This window comes from Nannobrachium achirus (genome assembly GCF_963921795.1).
Source record: "Nannobrachium achirus genome assembly, chromosome: 4".
NCBI lineage: Eukaryota > Metazoa > Chordata > Actinopteri > Myctophiformes > Myctophidae > Nannobrachium > Nannobrachium achirus.
In genome coordinates this window covers 875,946-897,015 of record NC_137813.1, presented here as the reverse complement: position 1 = coordinate 897,015, position 21,070 = coordinate 875,946, and the positions used below count along the sequence as shown (strand labels likewise).

At 43.0% G+C, this 21,070-nt stretch overlaps 1 protein-coding gene across 1 annotated transcript in view; it reads left to right on the top strand.

The window, feature by feature from the left end:
* The window catches only part of LOC308284260 (oxysterol-binding protein-related protein 7-like), a gene marked incomplete at both ends in the record, with an annotated part of 61,163 nt that extends 48,255 nt beyond the window's left edge, over nucleotides 1-12,908 (top strand). Inside the window, 5 exons of the mRNA XM_080724830.1 lie at nucleotides 7,465-7,609; nucleotides 9,176-9,326; nucleotides 10,228-10,354; nucleotides 11,554-11,676; nucleotides 12,800-12,908. Coding sequence (XP_080580956.1) covers nucleotides 7,465-7,609; nucleotides 9,176-9,326; nucleotides 10,228-10,354; nucleotides 11,554-11,676; nucleotides 12,800-12,908 — 655 coding nt within the window. The remainder of the gene's footprint in view (nucleotides 1-7,464; nucleotides 7,610-9,175; nucleotides 9,327-10,227; nucleotides 10,355-11,553; nucleotides 11,677-12,799) is intronic.
* Nucleotides 12,909-21,070: the final 8,162 nt, after the last annotated feature.

The following is a 21,070-nucleotide window of genomic DNA, read 5'->3' as shown; positions in this document are numbered from 1 at the left end:
TTGTAACGAAGGAGAATCTTTCCTACCAATGACCTTCATGGCAGTTTTTTCCATTTTAGCTATTCTCGATTTAAGCTGGACAGAAAGAGTCCCAAACCAAGCTGCCATGCCATATCTTATAAGGCTGCCTAGCACAGCATCATAGAACCATATCTTATAAGGCTGCCTAGCACAGCATCATAGAACCATATCTTATAAGGCTGCCTAGCACAGCATCATAGAACCATATCTTATAAGGCTGCCTAGCACAGCATCATAGAACCATATCTTATAAGGCTGCCTAGCACAGCATCATAGAACCATATCTTATAAGGATGCCTAGCACAGCATCATAGAACCATATCTTATAAGGCTGCCTAGCACAGCATCATAGAACCATATCTTATAAGGCTGCCTAGCACAGCATCATAGAACCATATCTTATAAGGCTGCCTAGCACAGCATCATAGAACCATATCTTATAAGGCTGCCTAGCACAGCATCATAGAACCATATCTTATAAGGCTGCCTAGCACAGCATCATAGAACCATATCTTATAAGGCTGCCTAGCACAGCATCATAGAACCATATCTTATAAGGATGCCTAGCACAGCATCATAGAACCATATCTTATAAGTCTGCCTAGCACAGCATCATAGAACCATATCTTATAAGGCTGCCTAGCACAGCATCATAGAACCATATCTTATAAGTCTGCCTAGCACAGCATCATAGAACCATATCTTATAAGGCTGCCTAGCACAGCATCATAGAACCATATCTTATAAGGCTGCCTAGCACAGCATCATAGAACCATATCTTATAAGGCTGCCTAGCACAGCATCATAGAACCATATCTTATAAGGATGCCTAGCACAGCATCATAGAACCATATCTTATAAGGATGCCTAGCACAGCATCATAGAACCATATCTTATAAGGCTGCCTAGCACAGCATCATAGAACCATATCTTATAAGGCTGCCTAGCACAGCATCATAGAACCATATCTTATAAGGCTGCCTAGCACAGCATCATAGAACCATATCTTATAAGGATGCCTAGCACAGCATCATAGAACCATATCTTATAAGGCTGCCTAGCACAGCATCATAGAACCATATCTTATAAGGCTGCCTAGCACAGCATCATAGAACCATATCTTATAAGGATGCCTAGCACAGCATCATAGAACCATATCTTATAAGGCTGCCTAGCACAGCATCATAGAACCATATCTTATAAGGCTGCCTAGCACAGCATCATAGAACCATATCTTATAAGGATGCCTAGCACAGCATCATAGAACCATATCTTATAAGGCTGCCTAGCACAGCATCATAGAACCATATCTTATAAGGCTGCCTAGCACAGCATCATAGAACCATATCTTATAAGGATGCCTAGCACAGCATCATAGAACCATATCTTATAAGGCTGCCTAGCACAGCATCATAGAACCATATCTTATAAGGCTGCCTAGCACAGCATCATAGAACCATATCTTATAAGGCTGCCTAGCACAGCATCATAGAACCATATCTTATAAGGCTGCCTAGCACAGCATCATAGAACCATATCTTATAAGGATGCCTAGCACAGCATCATAGAACCATATCTTATAAGGCTGCCTAGCACAGCATCATAGAACCATATCTTATAAGGCTGCCTAGCACAGCATCATAGAACCATATCTTATAAGGCTGCCTAGCACAGCATCATAGAACCATATCTTATAAGGCTGCCTAGCACAGCATCATAGAACCATATCTTATAAGGATGCCTAGCACAGCATCATAGAACCATATCTTATAAGGCTGCCTAGCACAGCATCATAGAACCATATCTTATAAGGCTGCCTAGCACAGCATCATAGAACCATATCTTATAAGGCTGCCTAGCACAGCATCATAGAACCATATCTTATAAGGCTGCCTAGCACAGCATCATAGAACCATATCTTATAAGGCTGCCTAGCACAGCATCATAGAACCATATCTTATAAGGCTGCCTAGCACAGCATCATAGAACGTTGTCATGACTCCCGTGCTCACACCAAAAAGCCTGAGCCTTCGGAGAAAGTGCAATCTTTGTGCCAATTTGGCACACAGATAGTCAACATGGGCATGCCATTTGAGCTGGTTATCCATTTGGATTCCCAGATATTTATATGAGACTACCTGCTCAATTTGGATTCCCCCCATGACCACTGGTTCATGGGAGGAGACACCTTTCAGATCAAAGATCATCTCTTTGGTTTTTGTGACATTTAACATAAGGTGACTCTTTTCACACCAGTCATTGAAGCTGTTTATCTCACTGATGTATCCCTCTAGGCGTTCACCTCCCCACAGCAGGCTAACTATTACAGTATCATCAGAAAATTTAAAGATGTAGTTGTTTGGCAGACTACTCCTGCAATCATCTGTGTAAGCAGTGAAAAGGAAGGGTGAACTCACCCCCCCTTGTGGCACACCTGTGCTACACATCTTTGTGCTTGAGAGCACAGAATTTACCTTGACCTGTTGAGATCTGTTTGTTAACATGGAGTAAAACCATCTGATGATGAACGGATTTACATTCATGTTGTTCAGCTTCATGACAAGTTGTGAAGGTCTGACAGTGTCAAAAGCAGCGCTGAAATCTGCAAAGAGGACACGTGCATATGTTTTGGGTTTCTCCAGGTGCTTACTAATTAAATGGGTTATGCTGGCTACAGCATCCTCCGTGCTGCGCCCAGCCCTGTAAGCAAATTGTAGAGGATCCATGTAGGAAGCCACCTGAGACTTAAATGAATTCACAATGATTCGCTCGAAACATTTCATAACCTCACACGTTAAAGCAATAGGTCTATAGTCTTTGTTCACAGTGGGGCAAGAGACTTTGGGAATAGGAATTATTAATGACTTTTTCCACATATCAGGAACCATGTGTTTGTCCACCGACTGTTGGAAGATAGGGCACCAGGCAGCCGTAAGCTCTTCTGAGCACATCTTTAGTAACGAGGAAGGCATGCCATCAGGCCCTGTTGATTTTTTGTTGCATACCTTACTAAAGACACTCTGAACCTGTTTAGGATCAATGAGAATACGATCAGAAGCATTACACATGATGGAATCAATGTTGAAATCCACAGACTCCTGCACTGAGGCATCGGTGTCGTGTCTGAGAATTCATTCAATTCATTAGCTCTAGCTGATTCATCCAGTGTAACAATAGGATTACGTTTGGTGTTCATGTTCGTTATCTTTTTCATATGGTCCCATAACCCCTTTGTGTTCATTGAGCCGACACTCTCTTCTAGAGCCGCCCTATGCTTACTTCTGGCCAGTGACAGCATTCTGTTTAGCTCCTTTTGGGCAGCAGCCATGCCCCCCCTGTCACCTTTTTTAAAAGCCAGTTTCTTGCTGTTGATACAGGCTTTTACCTCCTTGGTAATGTAGGGCTTGTTGTTGGGGAAGTGAAGAATGGACTTTTTTGGAACAACGTTGTTCACACAGAAGTTTATATAGTCCGATACTGTCTCTGTAGCCTCATTTAATTCCAGGTCGTGGAAAATACTCCAGTCCGTACAAAGAAAACAGCCCTTCAAAGACTCCACACTGTCTTCTGTCCACTGTAACACCGTTTTTTGGACAGGTTTACTGGACTTTAGGACAGATTTGTAGGTGGGCATAAGCTGAACGGTGGAGTGATCAGAGTTTGCAAGAGGAGGGAGGACCTTAGCTCTGTAAGCATTTTTGGAGCGGTGAAAGCGCTCCCAATGAACAGGTATGTCTGTGGGTGGCTGGGTGGCTGGGTGGCTGGGTGGCTGGCTGGCCGTGTCCGTAGTCTGGCAATACCTTGAGTGGCCACACACAAAACACTAGTTAAAGGAGGGGCGCTGTTTTGTGCAGGCCAGGCACACTCACCACTCACTCACAGGCACAGTTTACACTCACTCACTCACTCACATAGGGTACAGCTGCTCAAATTCACCGCTCCACTTCGAACCGAGGTTTGATTTTTTATATTACCATAGCATTTATCTAACACATTCTTTTTCCTTGTACCACATTTAACGTACTGGTGAAACCCGGGCAAAACAGGCTCCAGTCTACAGTGGTTCAGGTCACCTAATACAAAGATAGGAGCTCCCGGGGTGCGTTGCATTTGTGAATGAACACAGTCTGCTAGTCTATTTGCTGCCCTAGCAGCATTTGCACTGGGCGGTACATAGGCAGCACAAATCACAATATTACCGAATTCCCTCGGAAGGTAAAACGGTCTCATAGAGAGACATAGCAGTTCAAGGTCCGGGTCGCAGTACTTTTCTCTGACAGTGTACTGGCTGCACCAACTGTTACTCACATACACGCTAAGTCCTCCTCCTTTAGATTTCCCAGACGTAGCTCCCGATCGGCCCGAGTTGATGAGAAGCCCTCCAGCTCCAGCATGGAGTTCGGTATGTCCTCCCGAAGCCACGTTTCAGTAAACACCAAAATATTAGCCTCCCGGTACTCGTGGCTAAATCTTGTGTGTAAACGAAGCTCGTCCATTTTGCTTCGGAGCGACCGCACGTTGCTCAAGATGATGGAAGGCAGCGGGGGTTTGTTTCCTCTTCTGCGGATGCGTTGCCTGACGCCTCCTTTCCTTCCCCTCTTCCTCCGTCTGGTCCCCCCGGCAGAGCTGCTGGTAACGGTGACATCCCCAGGGAGGTTCACAGGCGGTGTATTCCCTTTCGGCCGGAGGGCGAGCAGAGCCTCCCTTGTGTAGCCTCGGAGCACTGCCGTGTTTATGGGATGAGTTTCATACCCATTTGTGCCCAGGAATTCCCCAATGACCAAAAACAGCACGAGCAGCATCCACAGTGCCGCCATGGTTTCGGGAAAAGTAGTAGTTCACCAACAGTCTGTTCCGTAAGGGTTAGCCAAGCCCCCTGCTACTTTGGGAGCTGAGCAGCACACCTCACCACGCTGGTGTGCAAACCGCTGTGGCTAAAAAACTAACTTTCTTTTGCGTCCCAAAAGAAAAGCTGAGTTAGCCTATGTTCCTCTTAACCTTGTACGATGAGACTGAAGACAAACAACATTAAAAACAACGGTAAAACAATAAAAAACAGATAGATGCAGGCAGCAGCACTAGAGCCCGGGTCGCCACTGAGCAGCGCCACCGTGTGTGTGTGTGTGTGTGTGTGTGTGTGTGTGTGTGTGTGTGTGTGTGTGTGTGTGTGTGTGTGTGTGTGTGTGTGTGTGTGTGTGTGTGTGTGTGTGTGTGTGTGTGTGTGTGTGTGTGTGTGTGTGTGTGTGTGTGTGTGTGTGTGTGTGTGTGTGTGTGTGTGTGTGTGTGTGTGTGTGTGTGCAGATCGCAGATCTACAAGCTGATCTACAAGCTCACAACGCATCGCGTTGCGAGGCGTTGTGAGCTTGTAGATCAGCTATTTTCAGCAAAGAGGTTTGGTGTAGAGGGGGAAAAAGAGCAGACTAAGTACAGAGTGAAAGGTCAAGTTTATTAAGTGTTGACGGTTCAAGTGGTTACATAGAGAGGGGGAGAGTAAAACAGTGAGTCTTAATGAAGCTATCTCTGCTGCCCTCCACAGTCAGAGAGCAGAACTATGTTTTGGACACACTGACTTCAAGGGAGGGGAGGGTAGCATGAGTAGGGTGATGGGGGGGGTTGACTTCAAGGGAGGGGAGGGTAGCATGAAGGCTTCAATCATATACTTACCATTTCATCTCCTCTGCTCTGGGATGGAGATCGTTATTGAGCCGGGCTTTTATCCAGATCACTGTTGAGCGTTTTCTAATATTTCATGGAATGACGTGAGATGACAAAACTGGTATCTTTTTGTCCAGTTGTTGTCTCCACCAGCCGAAGGCAGGAGGAGAGTATGTTTTTGCCCCTGTCCGTCCGTGCGTCCGTCCGTCCGTGCGTGCGTCCGTCCGTCCGTCCGTCCTCCGAGTTTGTTACCAGCTAATCTCCGGCGCCGTTGGCCCGGTCGCTGCCAAAATGAGCACACACACTCCCTGGATGCCAATTCAGAACCTCTGCCCCACATTTTTCAAATGGCCCTGTTCTAGCGCCACCATGAGGCCGATGTTTGCAAAACCCATTTCTGTACACTACTCCTACAGATTTTGTCCAAAAATCACGCAAATCCGTAGACAGTATCTCTACAGTCATGTGATCGACTACAGTCAGCTCGCACTCCCTGGATGCCAATTCAGAACCTCTGCCCCACATTTCTCACATGGGCCTGTTCTAGCGCCAAAAGGAGGCCAAATTTGTGCAAAACTACCTTTTGGCCAGTACTCCTACAGATTTTGTCCAAAAATCACGCAAATCGGTAGACCGTATCTCTATAGTCATGTGATCAACATGGATCTGTCTGATTGTCCATATTCCATCCTGATTGGCTGAGATTGGCTTTCAAAGTTTGTAAGATTGGTCCGTTTTGGACAAAATGCCTCAAATCACAAAGCTAACATGAAATCGCGCACACACGTTCCCACTAGGCCGAGAAAGAAATGCCACTTCAAATTTTTGAAATCAGCCTCATGGTGGCGCTATAACAGGCCAATTCGTGGTTTTACCTATAACTCCACCCATCAGTTTCAAACTTTGTAAGTGTGACTCCCTTTTTACATTGGCCTATTATAGCACCACCAGGACGCGTGGCCTGGTGGAGACATGTGCTCGGAAGAGCACTTCTTCTAGTTGTGACTGTGAGTTTGTGGCTGACCACCATCTATGAAGATGACAATTGACAGAAGTAACAAATATTATCATTAAATATCATTACAACAATCATTCATTGGTGTGCAATAAGTGTTAAATGGCTTGCTTTATATTATGAATAGTACTGTAATAAGTTCTTGATGGCCTCTTGTATTGATTGTTTAAACATGACATCATGGGCCGCTATGCTCCATAACAGGCTTGATAAGACCACAGCTTATTGATACCTGGTGATCAATACATTTGTTATCGGGTTTGTAGCGGACCCTTGTTTCCAGATCCATTCTAGTGGAACAGGCAGTAGTGTGTGTGTGTGTGTGTGTGTGTGTGTGTGTGTGTGTGTGTGTGTGTGTGTGTGTGTGTGTGTGTGTGTGTGTGTGTGTGTGTGTGTGTGTGTGTGTGTGTGTGTGTGTGTGTGTGTGTGTGTGTGTGTGTGTGTGTCTATAGTTACGGGGACCACTACGAGTGGAACAAGGCAGTAATATGTGTGTGTGATGTGTTTGTCTATAGTTACGGGGACCACTATGAGTGGAACAAGGCAGTAATGTGTGTGTGATGTGTTTATCTATAGTTACGGGGACCACTATGAGTGGAACAAGGCAGTAATGTGTGTGTGTGTGTGTGTGATGTGTTTATCTATAGTTACGGGGACCACTACGAGTGGAACAAGGCAGTAATGTGTGTGTGTGTGATGTGTTTGTCTATAGTTACGGGGACCACTATGAGTGGAACAAGCCAGTAATGGGTGTGTGATGTGTTTATCTATAGTTACGGGGACCACTATGAGTGGAACAAGGCGGTGACGTGCATCCACAACGTGCTGAGTCAGCAGCGCTGGTTGGAACATTATGGAGAAGTCATCATCACCAACTCTAAGAGTGATGCCTGCAGCTGCAAGATCACCTTCGTTAAGGTACACACACATTACATACACACACATTACATACACACACACACACACACACACACACACACACACAAGGTGTACAGCGCATCTTGTTCTTTACAAGGGCAGCATAGCTGAATGGTTAGGGAGCCGCCTGGGGAACCAGAGCCCCTGGTTGTCCCAGGTTCCATTCCATAGCTGAATGGTTAGGGAGCCCGCCTGGGGAACCAGAGCCCCTGGTTGTCCCAGGTTCCATTCCATAGCTGAATGGTTAGGGAGCCGCCTGGGGAACCAGAGCCCCTGGTTGTCCCAGGTTCCATTCCATAGCTGAATGGTTAGGGAGCCCGCCTGGGGAACCAGAGCCCCTGGTTGTCCCAGGTTCCATTCCATAGCTGAATGGTTAGGGAGCCGCCTGGGGAACCAGAGCCCCTGGTTGTCCCAGGTTCCATTCCAGGCCAGGATAGCAATGTGGATGTGTGTCCCTGAGCAAGACTCTTAACCCCTAATTGCTCACTCGCTCCTTGTGGGCAGAGAATCAGCTGGGTTGGCCTGAAAAGACTGAATTTCCCTCACAGGAGGAAATGGGTATCTATGAAACATGATGTGTACGTACTCCAGTACTCTGTACTGGAGCCCAGTATGAAACATGACCTGAGGGACTCTACTGGAGCCCAGTATGAAACATGACGTGAGGTACTCTGTACTGGAGCCCAGACTGATGTTAGAACGGATGCGTTTCAGCCAGGCAGTCATCAGCCTAAAGGCTCTTTTCCACCGGCAGCGATGACGATAACGATTTAAAAAAGTGGGTTTTCAATTGAAAGTGGATCGGCAGCATCCACCAAACACCGATAAAGACAACGATAGCCGACAACTACATCGTTAGGATCAACAACGATGTGGTTAAGATCACAGTGATATGGAACTGGGTCTCTGACAAACAGCTCGAGGTGCGCTCTGAGCGAGCGGCTGTTAATTAGCGCCTCTTCACATTGATGTCCGATAACTTTATCGGACATCAATGTGAAGGCATAATTATCGCTGTGATATTTTATGGCTATCGTCATCGTTATCGCTGCCGGTGGAAATGAGCCTTAACACTGATGACGACCCAGCTGAAACGCATCTGTTTGTTCTCTGCTGCTGAAGTTTCATTAAAAAGACTGTTACTTAAGACTTTGTGTGTGGATTATAACTCTTTACCGAATTGTTGTGTTTAACGTTGTCAAGTCAAACGGTGGCGCTGTCGCCTCACAGCTACAAAGTCCTGGGTTTGATTCCCAACCAGTATTAATAGAATTGGAGACAGAATTCCCCCCTACTAGTCAATCCCTCTGGGTTTTAAAGACTATTCTCATACAGTAGCATCATTAGTTCATTACATGCACCTTACAGCCTTTGCATACTAGATTTCGACGAGCAGTTTAAAGTGGTGTGCAATGTCTTAAACAAAGACACTTTCACATGAGTAGGACATTGACTGAACTTGGAAGCAATAGTTTTGGCTTGAGCACACAACTAGATATCAACATACAGTATTAACATTGTGTTAACATTGTGTACTGTTGTGTGTGGTTGTGTGTTGTTGTGTAGTCTCGCTACTGGAGCTCAGACTGCACTAAGAACGAGGTCCAAGGTGTGGTCCTGGACCGCAGTGGAGACGTGGTCCATCGCTTCGGAGGTCTGTGGCACGAGGGCATCTTCTGTGACACGCTGCCCGTCCCACAATGCATCTGGAAACCCAGTGAGTACACTACAATACCCACAATGCATCTGGAAACCCAGTGAGTACACTACAATACCCACAATGCATCTGGAAACCCAGTGAGTACACTACACTACCCACAATGCATCTGGAAACCTAGTGAGTACACTACACTACCCACAATGCATCTGGAAACCCAGTGAGTACACTACACTACCCACAATGCATCTGGAAACCTAGTGAGTACACTACAATACCCACAATGCATCTGGAAACCCAGTGACTATACTACACCAGGGGTTTTCAAAGTGGGTGACGGGGCACCCTGGGGTGACGGGGCACCCTGGGGTGCCGTGACGGCAGTCCAGGGGTGCCGCGAGATCATTTGGTAATATTTGGAATTTATTTGGACTCTTGAAAAAATATTTAGTGTCATTTTAAATCATTTTTGAAGTACAAAGTTATTTTCAGTCAGTTCTAACCAAAATGGCTGTTGTCTCAACATTTTCCTCACAACATAATCACTAAAATATCGTCACTGTCGGGCAGAAACCTCGTATCTCCAAGTTTCAAATGTGTACGTCTTTTGGTAAAGCAAAGCCCTGCTTCATCATACAAGACTGTCGCACAAAACTAGTGGAAACAGCGATGCGAGGCGATGTGTGCTTGTAGATCTGCTGTTTTCACTAGTTTAGTACATTTTATAGATGATAAATACAAAACGAATGGTTTTGGACATACAAGGTTTCCACCCGACAACGACGATATGCTATAAATATAAGGTGCTGGGACTGAAAATTATAATGTAGGGGTGCCTCGGATTAAAACAAATATTTATAGAGTGACCTGAGACAAAAAAGTTTGGGAACCCCTGGTATAGATTCTGTGATGTCACTTCCTGATACTGTGTAAACACTAACTCTGATGTCACTTCCTGTAGACGTGCAGCCAGACGATGCGTTCCAGTTCTATGGTTTCTCTCGTTACGCCAGAGAGATCAACGAGCTGACGCCTGAACTGGACTCACTGCTGCCCCCTACTGACACCCGCTACCGCCCTGACCAGAGGTATGTGTGTTTATGCACACACACACGCCACATGCACACACACACACGCACACAGATGTCATTTATATCAGATATTGTGATGTCATGTAAAACATGACATCACAAGTCAACAGTCTGGCCAGACTGTTGGACTGTTAACACAAAGGCTTGAAAATGAAGCTTTGGTCAAACATGACCAAAGCTTCATTTTCAAGCCTTTGTGTTAAACATTAACATTAACCCTTTACGGGTCACGGTGGCGCAGTTAGTAGTGCTGTCGCCTCACAACTAGAAGGTCCTGGGTACGTTTCCTGCCGGGGGACGCTGTGGTGGAGTTTGCATGTTCTCCCCGTGTCTCCTAGGGTAGATACCCTCACAAAATACCCTCACTAAAAACATGCCTGATGGAGGGGAAAGGAACTGGCTGGAATAACCTGTTCCTTCCACGGCTACGTCCAAACGGTGAAGCTCCCCCCTGTCAGGTGATAAGAAGCGGCTTGCTCACTCCTCATGCACTGAAGGAAGCATGAGCTCAGTTCAGGGCTCTGCCCAGGTTGGCAGAGGGAGAGCAGAAACCAGGATTACAGCTTAGACAGTTGACACTGGGTGAAAAAAATAGGTTAAAAATAAGAAACATTAACCCTTTGTGTTCCACACAGATTAACTTTAACCCTTTGTGTTCCAGATTAACATTAACCCTTTGTGTTCCAGATTAACATTAACCCTTTGTGTTCCAGATTAACATTAACCCTTTGTGTTCCAGATTAACATTAACCCTTTGTGTTCCAGATTAACATTAACCCTTTGTGTTCCAGATTAACATTAACCCTTTGTGTTCCAGATTAACATTAACCCTTTGTGTTCCAGATTAACATTAACCCTTTGTGTTCCAGATTAACATTAACCCTTTGTGTTCCAGACAGATTAACATTAACCCTTTGTGTTCAGATTAACATTAACCCTTTGTGTTCCAGATTAACATTAACCCTTTGCGTTCCAGATTAACATTAACCCTTTGTGTTCCAGATTAACATTAACCCTTTGTGTTCCAGACAGATTAACATTAACCCTTTGTGTTCCAGATTAACATTAACCCTTTGTGTTCCAGATTAACATTAACCCTTTGTGTTCCACACAGATCAACATTAACCCTTTGTGTTCCAGATTAACATTAACCCTTTGTGTTCCACACAGATTAACATTAACCCTTTGTGTTCCAGGCTGCTGGAGGAGGGGCGGTCGGAGGAAGCGGATAAGAAGAAGGATGAGGTGGAGGAGAAACAGAGGGAGAGGAGGAAGGAGATGGCCAAGACAGGAGAGGAGCACATCCCTCGCTTCTTCAGGTAAACATCATTATGACATCACTATGATAGACAGGAGAGGAACACATCCCTCGCTTCTTCAGGTAAACATCATTATGACATCACTATGATAGAGAGGAGAGGAGCACATCCCTCGCTTCTTCAGGTAAACATCATTATGACATCACTATGATAGACAGGAGAGGAACACATCCCTCGCTTCTTCAGGTAAACATCATTATGACATCACTATGATAGAGAGGAGAGGAGCACATCCCTCGCTTCTTCAGGTAAACACATCATTATGACATCACTATGATAGAGAGGAGAGGAACACATCCCTTGCTTCTTCAGGTAAACACATCATTATGACATCACTATGATAGACAGGAGAGGAGCACATCCCTCGCTTCTTCAGGTAAACATCATTATGACATCACTATGATAGAGAGGAGAGGAACACATCCCTCGCTTCTTCAGGTAAACATCATTATGACATCACTATGATAGACAGGAGAGGAGCACATCCCTCGCTTCTTCAGGTAAACATTATTATGACATCACTATGATAGAGAGGAGAGGAGCACATCCCTCGCTTCTTCAGGTAAACATCATTATGACATCACTATGATAGAGAGGAGAGGAGCACATACCTCGCTTCTTCAGGTAAACACATCATTATGACATCACTATGATAGAGAGGAGAGGAACACATCCCTCGCTTCTTCAGGTAAACGTCATTATGACATCATCACTAGGTCACTATGACAGAGAGGGGTGGAGTAATAATTCAAATTGAAAAAGAAGTGGGAACAAAAGTTGCTGTCGGCAGAAACTTCTCATCTCCATATTTTAACTTTTTTTATGATTTTTCTGTAATTTAACTCTTAATAATGTAATGTAATTTAACTGTAATTTACCTCTTAATAATGTAATGTAATTTAACTGTAATTTAACTCTTAATAATGTAATGTAATTTAACTGTAATTTAACTCTTAATAATGTAATGTAATTTAACTCTACTTACAATACAATACAATAATAATAATCTTATATAATATATCTCTACTACTTGTCGCACATAGGTAGCAAAAATATCAGATCTGCAAGCTGAAAACACATTATAATGTCTAATGTCCTGTTTGTCCTTGTGTTTGTATCTCAGCAAAGACCTGGACGAGGCGGGTCGTGAGGTGTGGCTGTCCAACGGAACCTACTGGACGCTCCGTGAAGAACCAGGGTTCTCCAACACCGAGAACCTGGACCTGTGGTAGAACACCACACCTAGCGCTATGCTAACGCTAATCTATAACCTGGACCTGTGGTAGAACAACACCTAGCGCTATGCTAACGCTAATCTAGAACGTATATATCATACTCTATGTTATGTAATGTACGCTCTGTCGCCACCATCTGGACGCCTAGCGCGATGCTATACACCTAGCTAGCATGATGCTAAAGCTAGCTTATACCCCATGCACTCCCAACGCGTCGTCATGCGTTATCTTAGAATCTTTATGGAAGAACTTATCTTTAATGAAAGTGTCACGACGTATAAATTATGATTAGGGTTTGAGTTTCCGGCTCAGCTTCTGTGTTCTCATTTTGTGTAACTTATAATTGTATATTAAATCTTCATGAGGAGTTTTTAAAGGGGATATTTTTTTGGGGAAAAGCTAAAAAATATTTACGTAAACTAGTTTGTTAATTTAAGTGTATTTTGTACTGAATTATGTCATTCTTTCTAACGGTGCAGTTTAAAGGCGTAGTACGTAATTTAACCCCTGTGTTTACACAACAAAAATAAATCAAACGGTACGGTAATCAATCAAAGTGTTTCTGAAGGTAAACAGTACAGCAGTGGCTGATAATAACTGCTGCTGTAAAGGGTTAAAATCACACCTATTGTTTTGTAAACAAACAATAGGTGTTGTACGCCTTTAATGATGCCATCGCACACCGAGATGAGACTCATTCATGCTTGGTTGCACCACAGAAAGAAATATAATAATACAAATAAACTGCAAACCTACAAGCTCACACTCATCCTGGATGTGAGGCGTTGAGAGGTTTGTAGGTCTGATATTTTAGGCACGCAACACCGTCGCGTGACTTGAGCACCAATTAAACAAAGTTATTACCAAACATAAAAGCATAATGAACCTCTCAGTCCTTATGGACCAATCAGAGGAAGAGATGCTGAACCTCTCAGTCCTTATGGACCAATCAGAGGAAGTTTATTATGAAGACCAGCAGGGGTCACTGTTGGCTCTGAGACCATCTCTTAAAGGAATAGTTCAGCTATTCAATTAGATTGAAATTAACCTCATGAAATACCTGGAGGTTTGTTTGTTTTTGTCACAACAACCCAATATTTAACTGATTGACTAAATGAATTGGAGGAAAACAATCTTAAAGGATCCCTGATTAGTAAGCCTTATATTACATTATAATTGACCTCTAGAACTAAAATGTATATTTAAAAACACCATAAATATTTACTTTTTTATTGTAGAAATAGTTAATCTTTCACTCAATGGGACAAACCCTGTCGCAAGTTGATGATGTCATTTGTTGCAACCATTGGGACCATTTCTAAAGTGTTTTTAAGGTTACATTTGAGTATTAATCCTCAGGGATATTCTGAACAAGATGAATTCTATATTTAAAGTGTTAATGATAACTAATCGATAGTAAATGAAGTCCCTTTAGACTGAACTATTCCCTTTAAAGTCCTTTAAGACCTTGAATTATTTCATACCTTAGGTGTTGGAAAATAGCAGATCTACAACCAATCCGGCACTCGCTATTTTTGGAAAACTGTGAACATTTTTGCGAATCTTTGAATACATATTTTTCAAAACTTCTTTAACTCTGCTTCGGGGAACAACATATTTTGAGTTGGGGGTCCGTGGCCAACTACATGTAATTTAGGGGGTCCTTGACATGAACATGTTTGAGCACCACTGATTTAGAAGAAGTGTTTTAGGAGACATTTAATAGAGTCGGGTCAAAAAATTGCAAAATGGCACAAATATTTACACTTTACACCCAAAATGACATGTATTTGGCCACCGCGGACCCCCATCTCAAAACATGTTGTTCCAGGGACCCCCATCTCAAAACATGTTGTTCCAGGGACCCCCATCTCAAAACATGTTGTTCCAGGGACCCCCATCTCAAACATGTTCTTCCAGGGACCCCCCAGAAGCAGAGATTTGAGTTATAGAATTTTGCTTTGAAAAAAAAAATATATATATTCAAAGATTTGCAAATATTTTCTATTTTTTTCAAAAATAGCAGCCGCGCAGCCGTGCTGTGAGCTTGTAGATCTGCTATTCTTCAGTAGCTAAAGTATACAATAATTCCAGTTCTGTTTGAGAACTGATTTATTTTCTATTTTTTAATTGAATCTCACAACCCTCCCCATGTGTTCTATGAAGATGTGTTTATTTGTATGTTTTATTGTTAAGTATTTACAGTTGAATTAAAATGCAGTGATTTCTGGTAGGAGGTCTTGTAACTCCAACGTTTCTGTTCTGTCGCCGCTCGTACGGGGGGGGGGGGGGGGGGGTCACTTTCCTTATCAGTGCATCTTATTGGTTGATGGGTTAATTGGTTGTATCTTATTGGTTGATGGGTTAATTGGTTGTATCTTATTGGTTGATGGGTTAATTGGTTGCATCGTTCATTAAGAGAGTGCTGATTGGCTCATACCTCTGACAGTGGGCGGTGACAGAAAACGAACCGGCGAGTTGCTTAAGCCCCGCCCATCTACTTCCTCTTCCTGTGTGTAGTTTATGGAGTTTGTCCAAACGCATTCTGGAAGGATTGTAATTGTTTAATTAATGAATTAATTAATGAATGCTTTGATGATGAGATGACATGTTGTCTTTGATGAAATCGTTCTATGGTTAATGTTTACTCTACCAGTAAAAATGACTTTTGTTTTTCAGATTTTTGGTTTTGGTTTTGAATAAATGGAGAAAAAATAAACAAAAGGTTTCCCGCTCTTTTTGTTCTAGACTGTAATAGACGGGGGGGGGGGGGGGGGGGGGGGGGATTTATCTCGCTTGTTTTTGAGATATTCAATTGTAGAAAGGCATCCTCGCACCAAGAAAGACAATTGTCAACTTGGCCATGACCATCTTCATCATCACCATTTACTGCTTTCTATTTAATGGGGTATTTCACTTTCATGACAACTTTTTGTTATTGTATGGTCTAATCAGGTTCTTGGGAACACCCAGGACAGTTTTTGAATTTCTTCATTCAGTATTTAGATATTCATTTCCCCCCATTTTGCCCCCTTCCGGGACCTTCCTAAACCCATTATAACTTCAAACTCCATTCTAACCATGATAGATTCAATGATAACAACTGTCCTTTTTTCTGGTGACTCCTGACACCCTCCAAATATGTGAGCAGGTCGTGTTTTGTCGATAACTTGTTTCATTTATGTTTTTATAATCTTTATTGTATTTAATAATTTTCATTCCCCCCCAAAAAATGTATAGAAATCAATGAAAAATGTTTGTTTTGGAAGGTCCTGGAAGGTGTAAAATGGGGGGAAATGAATATCAAATGTCTAAATACTGAATGAAGAAATTCAAAAACTGTCTTGGGTGTTCCCAAAAGCCTGATTAGACCATACAATGACACATTCTTTTTTAAAGTGAAATATCCCTTAAATGGCAAATTACAAAATAAACACATTGTCAGATTTTACCTCATGCATGGACTAAAGCGGCAGTTTTTTATTCACGTACATATGGACGCAATGCGTGCATCAGCACGAGTGTGACTGTGTGATCATTGGATGTTGTCTCAATAACAAGCAGGCGGTCAGACTGGTCACAAGTCAAGACCTGCACCTGCCTTACCTTAACCATCAAAAATGCCTAAAGTGTCTCAAAAAAGAAAAGTTGATGTCGAATGCCGGGTTTTCAACAACAATTGGACTGCTAAGTATTTATTTAGTGAAGTCAGAGGTAAAGCTGTGTGTTTAGTTTGCAGGGAGCACTGCCTTTTGGCCAAGCGGCCCTCCACAATATGTTCTGTTGTTCTTGTTGCCCCATGGAGAAAATACTTGCCCACCCCTGCAATAAGCCCTGCAATAAGCCCTAACCTAACCCTAACCTAACCCTGCAATAAGCCCATTGTCAACATGCACCACAAAGATGTGAATAGGTGTGCAGGTGTAAATACAGTAGTAACAAAGAAATATTGACAGCTTATTGTGTCTAAAAATACCTATTTAGGCACTTGTACGCATGCCCCCACCCACTGAAATCAAAGTCATTAAAATAGAAAGAAGTTAATGAAAACATTTTAACACTCGTCTTTTCTTTTCTCTAACTCCAATCTAAAATATGAACCCTTGTTGTAAAACAAAGTTGTCCTTTAAAGTAATTAATCACTGATATTTAATGTAATAATGCGTTCCAGGTCTGAATGGGTTAAAGATCTTTTATTGACAGGAGATGGTGAGCCTCTTTGCAGTGTGGTTGTTTGTTTACAAATTACCTTGTATTTTCAGCCTTCAAATTTACACAGAAATTGGTGACCTGTAGAATCTCATGAAACCATATTGAACCGTCAGTTGCACAAAGGAATGGCTGTTGTCTTCAATCATGGTTGTTGTTTATTTTGTTAAAAAATAAAGAAAAGGGAAAAAAAGTGTTAGTCATTGACTGTAGACCGATGTGGCATAAGGAAGTCACAGAATTGTGTAGGTCACAGATGGCGGTGGTACACACTACAGGCAGCAGTGAGGTTACACTGGTGCCTGGCGCCCTCTACTGGGCGAGGTCATTCCTGAGATTCTTTTAAATTGGTTTTATTTTTAATGAACTAAAAAACAGAGAGACACACACGCACGCCGTTGTCCTTGTTACCATGGTAACGTCATTGAGGACATTAATTAGATTGTGTTAAAACTAAAAACATTTCTATTATTGAAAACACTGGTATTTGCCTTAAAGGTTGTTTATTTGTTTGGCTTCTAGAGAAAAGGTAACGACTATAAAACTGTAGATCAGTGATTCTCTGTAACAACAAGACACTGTAAACACAACTAACAATGCATTAAGTCAGGGGTCTTCAACAGGGGGTCCTCAGAGTTACTACAGGGGGTCCTCCAAATCTTTGTCTGATAGAAAGAAAAAAATAAAACCTTTTTAGCCAGATCCTTAACCAGATTCTAAGAACTTTGACCAAAAATAGCAGATCTACAAGCTCACAACGCCTCGCAGATCTACAAGCTCACAACGCCTCGCGCTGCGAGGCGTTGTGAGCTTGTAGATCGGCTATTTCCGGCAAAGAGGTTTGGTGTAGAGGGGAAAAAGAGCAGACTAAGTACAGAGTGAAAGGTCAAGTTTATTAAGTATTGACGGTTCAAGTGGTTAAATATCTGAAAACACAAATTGACATGAATCCAAAATACACTGATGATTGTGCTGTCAAACAATGAAACTATATGGAATCTATGAACAGGTTGTGGGGGTCCCTGTTTCATCTCTCTCTCAACTAAGGGGTCCTCGGCCTGAAAACGTTGACGACCTCTAAATTAAGTTCACATTGACTGTCCGGAGGAATCATTTGCACACAACGCCTCGCATTGCTAAGCGTTGTGTGCTTGTAGATCGGCTGTTTTCATTAGTTTTGTGCGACAGTCTTTATGATGAAACAGGGCTGAGATATGAGGTTTCTGCCCAACAGTGACGATATCTTAGTGATTCTGTTGTGAAGAAAACGTTGAGATAACAGCCATTTTAGTTAGAACTGACTGAAAATAACTTTGTACTTCAAGTTTAAAATGATACTAAATATTTTTTCAAGTGTCCAAATAAATTCCAAATATTATCAAATGATCTCGCAGCACCCCTGGACTGCCGTCACGGCACCCCAGGGTGCCCCGTCACCCACTTTGAAAACCCCTGCAGTAGAGAACGTGTATAATAGTTTATTTAGACTGAAATGTAGACCTTGTGCTCCCGTTGAAATACACATTGCATGACAGACCTAACCTAGGCCTTCATCATCATCATCTTCTGAAATTGTTATAATTTTTACTTTTTTGCTATTATTTTTTAAAGGTTTATCAAAGTAGTTAAATGTCCAAGAAGATCAGGTATAAAACAGGGCAGTCAGAGGACCAGAGCTGGGCTGGAACCATACAGCTTGTAGTAAAGCTCATTATTACAGTAAGTTAGAGGACCAGAGCTGGGCTGGAACCATACAGCTTGTAGTAAAGCTCATTATTACAGTAAGTCAGTTCAAACCATCATTACATTAATATGTGAAATACAGCTTGTAGTAAAGCTCATTATTACAGTAAGTTAGAGGACCAGAGCTGGGCTGGAACCATACAGCTTGTAGTAAAGCTCATTATTACAGTAAGTCAGAGGACCAGGGCTGGGCTGGAACCATACAGCTTGTAGTAAAGCTCATTATTACAGTAAGTCAGAGGACCAGAGCTGGGCTGGAACCATACAGCTTGTAGTAAAGCTCATTATTACAGTAAGTCAGAGGACCAGAGCTGGGCTGGAACCATACAGCTTGTAGTAAAGCTCATTATTACAGTAAGTCAGAGGACCAGGGCTGGGCTGGAACCATACAGCTTGTAGTAAAGCTCATTATTACAGTAAGTCAGTTCAAACCATCATTACATTAATATGTGAAATACAGCTTGTAGTAAAGCTCATTATTACAGTAAGTACCATACAGTAAGAACCATACAGCTTGTAGTAAAGCTCATTATTACAGTAAGTACCATACAGTAAGAACCATACAGCTTGTAGTAAAGCTCATTATTACAGTAAGTCAGTTCAAACCATCATTACATTAATATGTGAAATAAACTTGTAGTAAAGCTCATTATTACAGTAAGTCAGTTCAAACCATCATTACATTAATATGTGAAATAAACTTGTAGTAAAGCTCATTATTACAGTAAGTCAGTTCAAACCATCATTACATTAATATGTGAAATACAGCTTGTAGTAAAGCTCATTATTACAGTAAGTCAGTTCAAACCATCATTACATAAATATGTGAAATAAACTTGGAAGTGTCATAAATACGGTTTCGGTTCAAAGCTGCTGCTGAGCCAATCAAAACCAGCTATTATCTACAGAACTACAGAACCCAGAATGCTTTGCAGCAGTGGCGATGATGTAATTCCTCCTCCTGCCACCTGGTGGAGCCAGAGAGAACAGCAGTGTTTCTACTCTTTACTGATGTCACTGAGGCAGCGTCCAATCACATGTCTGCTGCATAAGACAGCGTCCAATCAGCAGTCACTGCATCATCATTACTTTGGCTGCGTCATCTTCTGGGGGGGCGGGGTTTCTGAGGGGGCGGGGCTTCTGAGGGGGCGGGGTTTCTGCAGATCCCTGAAAATCTTAATTCCATTCATCAAAATATACGAATAAATAAACCTTAAAAAGTCTTAGAACTTCCAACGTCTTAAAAATACCACAGGCAGAAACATAACATTTATGATAGTTTTGATTCACACGTTGCTTTGTATCCGGGGATCCTGTGATGTCATGCCGTACTTTTTATTTCTGTTTTATCCATTAGTTTGGTCGTTAAGGTCCACAGAATGAGAGGCCTGCTCTGCCGGAAACATCGCGAAGAAAGGCTATATGGCCTTTTGTATATTCACTGTCCCATCGACTTCGGTCAAACTAGGGTTTTTTTTCATGATTTTGAAATTCAGAATCGTCTGAATCCATTGCAAGCATTTGTTTTGCACGAAAAAACATCCCTTGGGCTAAAAGCGGCCTTATAAAACTGTGAAAAGTGATGACTCATCACTAAAACACAGTGGAGCCATTTTACGCTTTGTACGTCCTCCCGGTGGGGGCTCCTCACTGGGTGAGGTGAGTCAGTAGGATACAACAGTACGTCCTCCTGGTGGGGGCTCCTCACTGGGTGAGGTGAGTCAGTAGGATACAACAGTACGTCCTCCCGGTGGGGGCTCCTAACTGGGTGAGGTGAGTCAGTAGGATACAACAGTACATCCTCCCGGTGGGGGCTCCTCACTGGGTGAGGTGAGTCAGTAGGATACAACAGTACGTCCTCCCGGTGGGGGCTCCTAACTGGGTGAGGTGAGTCAGTAGGATACAACAGTATGTCCTCCCGGTGGGGGCTCCTCACTGGGTGAGGTGAGTCAGTAGGATACAACAGTACGTCCTCCCGGTGGGGGCTCCTCACTGGGTGAGGTGAGTCAGTAGGATACAACAGTACGTCCTCCCGGTGGGGGCTCCTCACTGGCTAATAGGATGCAACAGGCTGTGTGTGGAGGATTTTATCATCATAAGGACTGAATAGGAGACAGTCGGTCAGTCAGTCAGTCACGGTCTCGGTCGGTCGGTCGGTCGGTCGGTCGGTCGGTCGGTCAGTCAGTCACGGTCAGTCGGTCGGTCGG